The sequence below is a fragment of the Solanum verrucosum genome, unplaced genomic scaffold (genome assembly GCF_900185275.1).
Source record: "Solanum verrucosum unplaced genomic scaffold, falcon-dt-bn FXZP01000157.1, whole genome shotgun sequence".
In the NCBI taxonomy this organism is placed as follows: domain Eukaryota; kingdom Viridiplantae; phylum Streptophyta; class Magnoliopsida; order Solanales; family Solanaceae; genus Solanum; species Solanum verrucosum.
The window spans coordinates 2,075,846-2,088,854 of record NW_026020185.1 but is presented as its reverse complement, the minus strand read 5'-3'; the positions used below and the strand labels follow the sequence as shown (position 1 = coordinate 2,088,854).

At 34.0% G+C, this 13,009-nt stretch overlaps 1 protein-coding gene across 1 annotated transcript; it reads right to left on the bottom strand.

Annotated features, from left to right (window-relative positions):
- Positions 1–3,064: 3,064 nt before the first annotated feature.
- On the bottom strand, positions 3,065–4,858 carry LOC125829363 (pentatricopeptide repeat-containing protein At1g50270). The gene has a single exon (XM_049508592.1). It carries the CDS (start codon positions 4,856–4,858, stop codon positions 3,065–3,067), a length of 1,794 nt encoding a protein of 597 aa, XP_049364549.1.
- Between the last annotated feature and the right edge of the window lie 8,151 nt (positions 4,859–13,009).

Here is a 13,009-nt window from a genome sequence, read left to right as displayed (position 1 = left end):
GAGCATGTGTGATTGACTTCAAGGGTAATAGAGATGATCACTTGCCTTTGATTGAGTTTGTGTACAATAATAACTACCACTCAAGTACTGGTATGGGTCCATTCTATATGGTAGGAGATGTAGATCTCTTATAGCCTGGTTTGAGGTGGGTGAAGTTGCCCTCATAGGTCCTGAGTTGGTGCATGAGGTTGTGTAGAAGGTTTGTCTTATTAAAGAGAGGTTGAAAACGGCTCAAAGTCAGCAAAAGTCCTATGTCGATGTTAGAAGAAGAGATCTTGAGTTTGATGTTAATAATAAGGTTTACCTGAAAATTTCGCCCATGAAGGATGTAATGAGGTTTGGTAAGAAATGGAAGCTTAGTCCCCGTTATGTGGCCCCGTATCAGATTTTTAGGCGAATTAGTAAGGTTGCTTATGAACTTAATTTGCCTAATGAGGTTGCATTGGTTTATCCAGTTTTCCATGTGTTTTTGTTAAAGAAGTGTGTTGGAGATCTGACATCTTTAGTTACCTCAGAAGGTTTGGGAGTTAAGGAGAATCTTTCTTATGAAGAGGTTCTGGTTGAGATCTTAGAAGTAAAGAAGTTGAGAAACAAGGAAATTGCTTCCGTGAAGGTTCTTTAGAGGAATCAGTTAGTTGAGAGTGCTACTTGGGAGGCCGAGACCGATATGATGTCCCGTTATCCTCATATCTTTCTTTCTAACCCTACTCAAGCTTGAGGTATTAAGTTCCTTATGGTTTATTCTTTTGATGTCATGTATCTTAGATATTCCCATGATTTCCCCATTATGCATGATTCATGAAAAGTTTAAATTTTAAGAAAATGAGTTGACTTGATTGATTCCTACATGTTTATGTATATTTGAGCATAAGTTGCATGATATGATGTTTTGAACATGCTTTAGCTTGGAGTTAATGTTTCCTCCCCGGACATGTGCATTTAGGTGATTGCATTCATGATGGGCTGTTAGATTAAGTTTCTACCCTCCATATGATATCTTGAATCTCATTCGAGGACGAATGTTTCCAAGGGGGAGATAATATTCCACCTTGACAAAAAATAAATAATAAACTATTAATATTAATTAAAAATTAAGGATTAAAGCATTAATATTCCCAAATAGTTTGTTTTTTTAAAATTTAAATTTCAATTATTTTTCTTGCTCTAGTCCACCACCTCCTTCCCGTAACCCCCCCCCCCTCCCCCGGGCTCCGCCCTTCCCAGACAATTCCCTGTCTTTTTTTAAAAAAAATAATTATTTTATAAAAATAATTATTTTATAAAAATAATTTAAAATAAATCATACTTCTCCCCCGCCCCTCAAACCACCCACTCATTCCCCCCAAAATTTTGATATTATTTTATTTTGAAAAATAAAAATTCTACCCCATCTTATTTAAGCCTTTGCTCCTAATTTTTTTTTTTTTTTTTTTCTACATTTTCTCGTTTTGTGTTAGATATGTACATATATTTTTAGGATTTTTTTTCTACTTGTGTACCGAATATAACATAAATATTATTTTAAAAAAATCTTGGGTGACAAGTAAAAATATATTTGATAGGTATATATCTAACACAAAACGAGAACAAAAATTGGAAGCAGAAGGTTAGGTGGAGTGGGTAGAATTAATTTTTTAAAAAATAAAATAATATCTAAATTAGTATTTGAAGGGGAGAGGGTCGGGGATGAAATTAAAAAAAAATCGTTTATCAAAAAGAAATTTAAACAAAAAAAAAGGTGGTGGGGGGGGGGGGGGGAGGGGTTGTACGGTAAGACGAAGTGATTGTGGGTAAGAAAAATATTTTACATTATTTTTTTTTATAAAAAAAAATTGGGATAATAATTTTTTAATCTTTAATTTTTAATAAAACTTATAGTTTATTTAATTTTTGTCAAGGTGAAATATTTTTTTCATTTAGAGTGTGAATTGACAATTTTTTTTAAATAAAAGAGAGAGTATATTACACACACCATGATGAAAGTGTTATAAAAGAGAGTAGTGTGTTTCTCAAACTAATAAGTAATAGTTTAGGTATGAAACTCACACTCTCAATAGTGTAGATATGAAACTAAAAAAATTTAATAGTTTAAGTGTGTTTTTGACAATCTTTATTTTTTTATCAAATGTTTGATTCATTGATTCCCATCTCATCTTGTGTTTGAGTTAAAATTCTACAAAAAGCTTCTTTTCAATTATACCTTGAATTATTATGAGACTTTCTATTTCATGTAATTGGGTCAAGCTAAATAATTATCGGACAATATTATTTTTTTATGGCCTTCTAACTTGCTAGGAGAAGAACAATTTTGATGTCATGTTTGCTATTTTCTCACTTGAATTATTTGAGGACAAATAATTGTCATTGATCATTCACAAAATGTCAATTTTCAATTTAAAAAAGATAGATCATCTATTTTTAAAACCGAAAAGACCTATACAATAGTAAGATAGAATAAACCATTTACATTTATACATAAAAATTGCAAGTTGTAGTTTTAATATGTATGCAATTTTATAAATTGTTCAAGATACAAATAATTAGAAACCCACATATATATTAACAAATAATAAATTCAATTAAGGTCACAAACGTCATGTGATGATATATTTGCCTTTTCAATTAGTAAATATTACACAAATCACATTTCAAATATTGTATTGAATTTATGTAGCAACAAACAACTCTTTTTAAATAATAAAGTTTGTAAGCTAATTCATTTAAATAAATTTACTAGTACAAATATAAACATAAAATTAAAAAAAAAATGATTTGAGAAATATTTATGTCTTTACATAGAATAATCGCATGGTATTAAATCATATGTATTACTAATATCACTGAAGGTATTAATAATACATAATATAATACCATATATGGTATATACAAAATTCCTACCAAACATAGTACTACTATACATAATCCATGGACTAATTCTTCTAACACTTCCAACCAAACGACCCCTTAATCTCAACTTAAACCAATATTTACAACAAGGATAATGTCGGATTATTAGTTAAGGCAACTGTATTGGAAGTTCATCATACCTAAACTCCGGTTACTTTCAGCTTCTTTCAAGAAGTAATGAATCAGCACATGGAGAAATGGCAATGTGTTGTAGATGACTGACTAGGTTATCTAAAATGGTGTAAATATTTTCAGACTTAGCATGTGAACCATCAAAGGCAATAAACTCATGCACTTCCCCGTTCAATTCGATCCAACTACACCCCCGGGTCTTTTCCACACCCATCTCTTTCATCATTTTCCTAACATGAGCTACCCCTTCCCAATTTTTACAAGAAGAATACAAATTCGCCAAGAGTGTATATCTGCCACTGTGATAAGGCTGTATGTCGATTAGATATCTTCCTATCCATTCACCTAATTCATACGCCTTGTGAATCATGCAAGAACCAAAGAGAGCACCCCATATGCTAGGAGTAGGTTTCATTGGCATATCTTGAATCAATTTACAAGCTTCTTCCAGATATCCTGCCCGACCCAAAAGATTGACCATACAGCCATAATGATCTAAATTAGGTTTTACACCATAAACTTGGTCCATTAATGAGAACAACTGGCGTCCTTCATCCACGAGTCCTCCATGAGAACACGCACTGAGAATACCAATGAAGGTTACTTCATTGGGCCTTAAACCATTTCTCAACATTTCTAAGAAGAAGGTCATGGACTTTGCAGCATCACCATGTGTTGCCAAGCCATTTATCATAGCAGTCCATAGATAAACATCTTTATTTGGAACCTTCTCGAAAACCAATAATGCCTCTTCAATGCACCCACACTTTGCATACATATCTATCAAAGCAGTGGCAAGTGCTGTATTAAATTTTACGTTGTGAGCTTTTATATAATTAGCAATCCATCTGCCCTGCTCCAATGCCCCAAGCTTAGTAGATGCACTGAGAACGCTTGTCAATGTTACTTGATTGGGCACAACCTTTCTGGACAGCATCTCTTTGAAAACAGAGAGTGCTTCCCTAAATCTATTGCAGTGTACAGAGCCAGCAATCATAGCAGTCCAAGAAATAAGATTCTTGTAAGGCATGTCTTCAAAAACTTTCAAGGCATCATCCCAATATCCACATTTAGCATACATATCAACAAGAGCACTACCAATGTAAACATCCCTAGAAACCCTCCCTGGCTCGACATAGAAAGCATGAAGACACTTCCCAAACCAAACACATCTTAACGTTCCAGCAGGAGAAAGAGCTGCTACAACAGCCACTTCATCCACCTTAACTTGTGCTTGTTTCATCTCCAGGAAAAGTTCTAAAGCTCTAACTGGCAGAGCATTCCGGGCATACCCATCGATCAAAGCAGTATAAGAAAGCACATCCTTATGCGTAATATCATCAAACACTTGGCGTGCAAGGTCAACGTACCCACTGCTAGCAAAACTAGAAACCAAAGAATTCTGCACAAATTGGTCAGAAATGTATCCAAACTTAAATATTTGTGGGAAAATGAGATGTGGGTTTTCATTGTTGGCTCTAAGAAGCAAAGGAAAAGTATGTTTATTAGGAAAAACTCCATGTTGGCGCATTTGAATGTAGAAACTAATGGAGTTTTGAGGGTGTGAAGTATTAGAAAATCCTTTGAACATGATGTTCCATATATGTATAGTGGGTTTTGTGATGTGATTGAAGAGAGAAGAAGCATAAGAAGATGGGAATGAAGGAAGAAGTAAGCAAAGGCGGAGTAATTTGCTGAAAAAACAAGTGTGATGTGAGAGGCCACAAGTGACGACGACACAGTTCATCTGTTTCAGATGGTACAATTTCCATCCTTTCAACAACAACAACGACTTTAACTGTTCATTCAAACCTGCCATTTTTCTCCTTAGAGAAATTTCTTCGAGATGTTCAGAGGAGCTAAGTCTATAATCTCAAAGTAGAGGGGCATATGTGCCATTATATATGCATGTTATTTCTCTAGTTATATATATATAATCATGAAATTTATATTATTAATTATGTATTTAGATATAATATTTATTATAGATTAATTATTTATTCAACTTTAATAAAAAAATTAATATTTTAATAAAAGATTTAATAGATATTAGATGATTTAGAGCCCATTTGGATTGACTTAAAAAAGTAGTTTTTAAGTCAAAAATAAAAAGTCAAACTGAAATGACTTTTAAGTCAAAAAATAAAAAGTAGAGGGAGATCTACTTTTAGTTTCTGACTTATTTTAAGTCATTTTTTACCTTGCTAAACACTTCATAACTTATTTTAAGTCATTTTTGACTTATTTTAAGTTATTTTTTATCTTTGCCAAACACTTCCAGAAGTTAAAAACTGACTTAAAAGTAGGTTTGACCGACTTTTAAGACAATCCAAACGGGCTCTAAATATGATGCCCAATATAGGGGACTTATAATCCTATGAGGGCACATAGTTCTGGGACTATGAGGGGCCGTTTGGTTTGAAAATGAGTTATGATGGGATAAGTTATGTTGGATTAGTTATGATGGGATAAGTTGTGTTGAGATTATTTTTTATTGAGTGTTTGATTTGTTGTATTCAAAATAATAAATTTTAAGAACAATTTATTTGTTTACAAAAATGCCCTTCATTAATGTAAAAAGTGATATAACAAAAGGGTTGAAAGAGACATTTTTGTCATTTACCTATTTTATCCCGGGATAAGTTATTTCGGGATTACTATACCACCCAAGGAGAGGGATAACTTATCCCGGTACTAATTATTAATCCCGAGATAAGTTATCCCGAACTTGCCAACCAAACAACAAAATAAGCGGTACTATAATTTAATCCTGGGACTATTTGGTATTATCCCTCACACCAAACGACCCCTGAGGGTACGCTGAACCCTAGTCCAAATAGGTGCTAAGTCTAGTCCTAACTGAATATGTATATGAAACAGATGTAACTGAAATACGGAATAGCTCAAAATACTGACATGCAATCTGAGAATGCAACATTTATATACTGATAATGTGACATTCGAAATCTGAAGCATGGTTATTTGTTTAACTGGCCTAACAAGTGTAATTCATGAACTAAGAGAATCTACACAAACTAGGGTTCTGAGTTTCATACAAGGAATTAAGCAAACTTTCCAAGAAACAAGCTATTTTGATTTAGGATACTACAATAGCTTGATGAGTCCACAAATTGGACTCATTTAAGACTATATTTTGATAGAATTAGTGTCCTCAAATGCATATTTTGTCTCAATATCTGATGAAAACCCTTAAGTTTCAGGTAATTAGAGTTTGAGGCAAAGTATGGACACTACTTGACAAGAAGGAACAAGGCGACTGAAAAGAACGAAAAAATGAAGACCTGAAGATCGGCGAGCCCAGTTGGCGTGTCACCGATCGGCCTGGAGATTGCCTTTTGTTCTAGTGTGTTGATCCCTGAAGGGAAAGATCAAGTTGGCGATGAAACGGAGCAGTCGGCGTGCCACCGAGTAGTTCCACGAAGCAATACTATCACTACAAAAAAAAAATAGTGTTTAGCGACAAATTATTTTCCATCACTATATAACAACAGATTCGCAACGAAGTAGTCATTTCGTTGCAAAAATTACAAATATTTTTTTTGAGTTATAATATAGTGACGGATTGGCGACGGAATATGTTTTTTGTCGCTAAAAAATAGCGGGAAACTTTGGCGCCCTAATTTTCGCTACGGATTTTGCAACAAAGTAGGTGTTACAAATTTATTAATATTCAGCGACAGAATTAGTGACGGAAAAGTGTTGCTAAAAGTATAAATATATTTTTATGGAATTTAAATTATGTAGTGACGGAAATATCCGTCGCTAAAATTTAATGTAAATAATTATATTTATTTAGTAGCGACGAATGTCATAATCCATCGCTAATGTTGTTGCAATTTTTTAACCAAGTCATCAGTCCATAGAAAACACAAAAAGGAAACAAAAATTACTGTCCATAAAAATAGGGTTTTCTCTTAGTGAAAGCTCTCATCTAGCAGAAGCTCAGGTGAAAGCTCTTGGTGAAAGCTCTGTATCAGGTAAAACTTCTCTTAGTGAAAACTCTGTCTCCTTCTCCTTTCGACTGCTCCCGTCTCAGGTAAAAGGTGAAATTGCTCCCGTCTCCTTCATCCTCAGGTGAAAGGTGAGTTTCTGCCTTTGGTAATTTCTCTTTTTTCATCTGTTCGGTGAGCTTCTGGTGCGATGAAGAGGAGGCTGTTGAGTTCTATTTGGTGAAAAACAACTGGGGAACGGGATGTGGTTATCAGGGATATGCCAAAATTAAACGTAGTGCACTCGCTTGGTTCTACTTTGCTCTAATTTCTGATTTTGAATATTTTTTCAGATTTTTTTTAGTCTCTAACCTCTCTTGCTTCTGCTTTGCTCGACGAAATTCTCGAAATCTTATTGTGGTGGTGAAGTAGTCTCCAAGCTTGTCACTGTCTGGTCGCTGCCCGGAGAAGGCAACGTTTCCTTCATAATCTTCTCCTCGTCTTCTTCTATTTCTGATATGCCTTGCTACTCTGTTGTTGTGTCACTATTGTTTGTAGATAAGAACTGATGACTTCAATTTGCTATATATGTGTTGTTAAAAGATTTCCTTGATTCATATTAATGTGGATGTTGGGTTTTGTCATTTAGTATTTAGTATTTAGTATTGTCGTTTATTTGTTCCTTTGTTTGAATCTGTTTTCGGTGACTCCTCTTCGATATGTCGTAGAATCTCTGTTCTTCGTTTTCATTGTCTGTAAGCCCAGGTTTTACATTCAGTTTTACTACTGTTAATGATGCTTTCTATTGAAAATAAGGATAGAATCTTGAAGCTAACTAAGGTGAAGGTTGTTTGTGTTTTTGTTTTGTTGATGTAGTAGTTTGTTTTCAAATCCCCTGATCATTCTACGAATCAAATTTATGTTTCCATCTGCCTAAATTTTAGTAAAAAATTCTCACTGTTTGTAGTTAAGCTTATAAGGTGTGAAGTCATGTTACTGTCCAGATTGTAGTTTGCTTTCAAAGTCGTTGCCTATTTCTCTATTCTGATCATCTCGGCATGTTGTTCTGCTTGTATCTTCAATCTTTTTAAGTCTTTGAAGTATGACCTTGTTAAAAGGTTTGATATTGGTATAAGTATGTATATGTTCTTGTTGAGTTAAATAAAATGTAACGGGTTAATCTTTGTTGGCCTTATTGTTTAATTCATAAAAGATTAGATGTCAACAATTAGGAAGTCACTGAATTTTGTTTTAGCAGTTATTAAAGTAGTATATGTTTGCTTTTGTTCTATTTGATAGCTACTAGTTATCCTTTCGTTCCTTAAACTCGTCTTGTTTATTTATTATACTTAATAGCTACTAAGCTATTAAGTAAACAATAGAGTAACTTCTTTTTAGATTCGGCGAAATATCTTAAAAAGCATTTTAGCTTCTGATTTAGTGAGCATTAATTTAGCTTCTTCTTTTTCTATCTTTTATTTCCAAGTTTTATAATTACTATATATAGGTAATTCTAGGTGTAAATGTTTATAATCTACACCTTTTGTTTAGAGGCAACTATCTAACAATAGCTTCTGCACATACTCTTCAACTTGGTATCCACCTTTACATCCTTATATTTTATTTGACCAGTTAACTTCTTAGTTTTTCATTTGAATGAACTAAGTATCTTTGATTTTTACTATATTTTTTTCATTGTTGCATCAGTTTAGCATTTTAGATGTATGAAATTCTATCTGCTTTCATTTGATAATACAACTACTAATATTCTTGTGCAATTCTCACAGGACAAGTCTTTTACCCTACAAGACCTTGCTTCTCTACTTTGTGGTAATTTCTCTTTTCTTCATATGTTTTCTTTGGTAGGTAGGAGTTCCTTTTAGCTTTTGAAAATGTTACCACGATTTTCTGAAAATGTTCGTTTTATTTGTGTATTTAAATACGTTTTATGCTTTAAAAATCACTGGAAGTAAGCCTTACTCTTTATTTTTACCCCTGATTTAGCTCAAAACTTAACTATCAAGGTATTTACTTTACTGGATGTAATTAGGAAGATGCTTGTTGTCATTGTATCCAATGTGCTTCAGCAAATTTAGTTTCTTTATATGTGTTTTGTATTTTGTTATTTGTATGCTTGTACTACTAGTTCCTTATTTATAAAAGGAAGTATAGTTTATACTCTAAAGTAAGCTGGCTGGATTAGAATGCTTTATTATTCTGTAAGTTGACTGGAATTAGAATTCTTCAGTAAGGAAAGATTTTTCTTAGGCAAGCTTTTTTTCAGCTTTCCTAGTGAGAAATTTCAGTTTTAGCTCCTCCTTTCTTTAATTCACAGGCATAGGAGGTCAAATTCCGATTGTTGTGAAAGTTACTGAATGAATCTATTTCATTCTAATTCGAGAAACTATTTTTGTTAGTTCGATCTTATATTTTGACTAAATTTAATGAATATGAATTAGAGTACCTTTGGTCAATCAACTAGTGCTTTTTTAGTAAAAGTTTTGTTTGTTTAAGCATCGACAGAACATGAATAATCTAGAGCGTGGTTGGATGTATGAGAGATTGGATGGTCGAGGGGCTATAAACTCTAGTTTCATAACCGGTGTGGATAAATTTATCCAATTTCATGTACACAACATGATCGCTTGAGTGGTGACAAAATTAGATGTCCATGTAAAAAATGTCCAACTTTACATTCATGGATGTTGAAATCGTTAAACATCACCTTTATAAGAATGGATTTGTTGATAAGTATTTTGTTTGGAAGCATCAAGGGGAAAAAGATGTGATCAATGAGATTTCTTCAGGTCAAGATATGTATGGTAGTGCTCAACATGAATTAACATATGATAATCCATACCGACAAATGGTTTTAGATGCTTCGTGTCCCAACTTTTCCCAAGGTTCAGGTTGGCAATCTTCTAGCAATATTGAACCTCAACCAACTCATCCTTGTGAACCTTTGATGGAGGAAGATCCTAATCCCGACTCTAAAAAATTATATGATTTGCTACAAGCAGCTGCTCAAAAATTGTATCCCGGTTCTTCTCTCTCTCAACTCGCGCTTGTCTCTCGAATGTTAAATATTAAAATGGAGGACAATATGTCACAGAGAGGTTAAAATCAAATGATGCAATTGTTGAAAGAGGCTTTTCCTGAAGATAACATGGTTCTTGATAGTTATTATCAGACCAAGAAGCTAGTGCATAGCTTGGGTTTGCCAGTTGAAAGAATTGATTGTTGTGAATCAGGATGTATGCTATATTGGGGTGATGATGAACACCTTACATGTTGTACATTTTGTGGCCATGAGAGATACAAGCGTCATGTCGACTCTCGTAAAAGGAAATTGGTCCCTTATAAGAAAATGTATTATTTTCCTTTGATTCCTAGATTGCAAAGATTATATGCATCCCCTGCTACTGTTGCTGACATGAGATGACATAGCATACAAAAGAGATGGTGTAACGCGTCATCCATCAGACTCTGAGGCTTGGAAGCACTTCAATGAAACTCATCATTTTTTTTTGTGGAACCAAGAAATGTAAGATTGGGGTTATGTACTGATGGTTTCCAACCATTTAGTCAGTCTGGGAGTAAATACTCTTCATGGCCAGTGATTGTCACTCCTTACAATTTACCTCCAGGGATGTGTATGAAAGAGGCTTATATGTTCTTAACAGTTATTGTTCCAGGGCCAACCAATCCCAAACATAAAATTGATGTTTATCTGCAGCCTTTGATAAAAGAATTGACTTTGTTGTGGGAGACAGGTGTGGAAGCATTTGACATTCAAAAAAGCAGAACTTTCAACTAAGGGCAACTTTAATGTGGACAATCATGACTTTCCAGCATATTCTATGTTATCCGGATGGAGTACTAGGGTAATTTAGCATGTCCCTATTGTATGGAGGAAACACAATCCTTTAAATTGAAACATGGTAGAAAAACATCATGGTTGATTGTCATATGATGTTTCTCGACCAAAATCACCCATTTAGGAGAGATCGTAAAAAATTTCGTAAAGGCAAGACTGTCTAAAGATCACCACCACCCTATAGAACAGGAGCGGAATTATTGAACCAAATTTGTGACTTGGGCATAAGGAAAGTAACAAAGTTAGATGCAAACGAAGTTAATGAAGATTATGTAAGTCTTGTGGATGGAAAAAGAAAAACATCTTTTGGGATTTGCCTTATTGGAGTTCTAACATGATTCGACATAATCTTGATGTTATGCATATTGAGAAAAATGTCTTTGATAATGTGTTTAACACAGTTCTTAATTTTGATGACAAAACCAAAGACAATCCACAATCACGTCAAATATGTAGAATATGTGATCGATCTCAATTGGCAAAAGACAGTAGTGGAAAATATCCCAAAGCTATATATACAATAGACAAGGAAGCACGAGTTATCTTGTTCAATTGGGTAAAGGCTTAAAGTTTCCAGATGGGTATGTTTCCAATTTGGGTAGATGTCCAGACACAAATGCGAAAAGGATATTTGGCATGAAAAGTCACGATTGTCACGTGTTCATGCAACGACTAATGCCTATTGCTTTTCGTGAACTACTTCCTAGTAATGTGTGGCAGGCACTTACAGAACTGAGCTTATTTTTTAAAGATCTTACTTCCACCACTCTATGAGTGGATGACATGGAGAGATTGGAGAGAGATATCCCACAAATCTTATGCAAGTTAGAATGTATATTTCCTCCTGGGTTCTTTGACTCAATGGAACATCTTCCTGTGCACCTTCCATATGAAGCAAGGTAGCTGGACCAGTGCAATATCGATGGATGTATCCTTTTGAAAGGTAAATGTGAAACTTTATGTCACTTATGACTAGTTTGACATATTTTCCTTTTCTAATGTAATCGTCCATCCATTTTCTCTATTTAGGTATTTGGGAACTCTTAAAAGGATGATTGGGAATAAAGCTAGTGTAGAGGGTTCCATTTGTGAAGCGTACTTGATGACAAAGTCAACACAATTGTTTTCTCATTATTTTGAACCTCATGTCATGACACGTAATCATAATGTGGAACGTAATGATGATAGTGGTGTTGTGGAAGATCTTGAAGGAAATTTATCAATATTCTCCCATCCAGGTCGAGTATGGGGAGAAGCAAAAAAAGGGATTTATCCCTTGAAGAAATCAAGGCTGCCCAAACTTATATCTTACTAAATTGTGAGGAGGTTGAACCATTTGTGAGGTAACAAAAGTTAGTGGTATTTTCTTAATGATATAAACATATCTTTATTCACGACTATTAAATTAAACTTATTTTACTATGATGAAGTATGTTCATGCAACGTTTGCAAGAAGAATTTCCGAATTTATCTCAAGGTCATATAGATGAGAGCCTTGAAGCAAATTTCTCTACATGGTTCAAGGAATTTGTAAGATTTCAAAACTATTATCTTTTATGTGGTAATGTGCTTAACTTGACTTCGGAAATTTTACTAAGTCTTACAATTTTTTTCAAAATAGGTCCGATGCAATCCCATAGAGAATAAATTCTTGAGTAGTCTTTCCCATGGACCATTAATAAGTGCTACATGTCATTCTATTTATTTTGTTAATGGATACAAATTTTACACAGAATGTCATGGTAGCGCAAGATCAACAATGAATAGTGGAGTTTGTATCTCGGACTCAAATTTTGGTGATTATTTTGGATGGATAAAAGAGATTATACAAGTGGAATACCCTGAAGCACCTTTGAAGCAAACTGTATTATTCAAATGTGAATGGTTTGATCCAACTATGGATGTTGGTGTCAAAAGGCATAATCAATACAAATTGGTTGATATTAATCAACGTCGTCGATATAAAAAATGTGAACCTTTTATTCTGGCAATGCAAGTAACTCAAGTGTGTTATGTGTCGTATCCCAACAAGAAAAAGGACAAAGATGACTAGGTAGCTGTATTGAAGGTCAAACCTCAAAATGTTATTGAATTACTTGATGAGGGAGTGGAGACAACCTCAGAACTGAATGTTCCATTCCAA

Bases quoted from the DNA above. Each gene is read 5' to 3' on its own strand.
- LOC125829363 (XM_049508592.1), bottom strand. From the start codon at position 4,858: ATGGCAGGTTTGAATGAACAGTTAAAGTCGTTGTTGTTGTTGAAAGGA.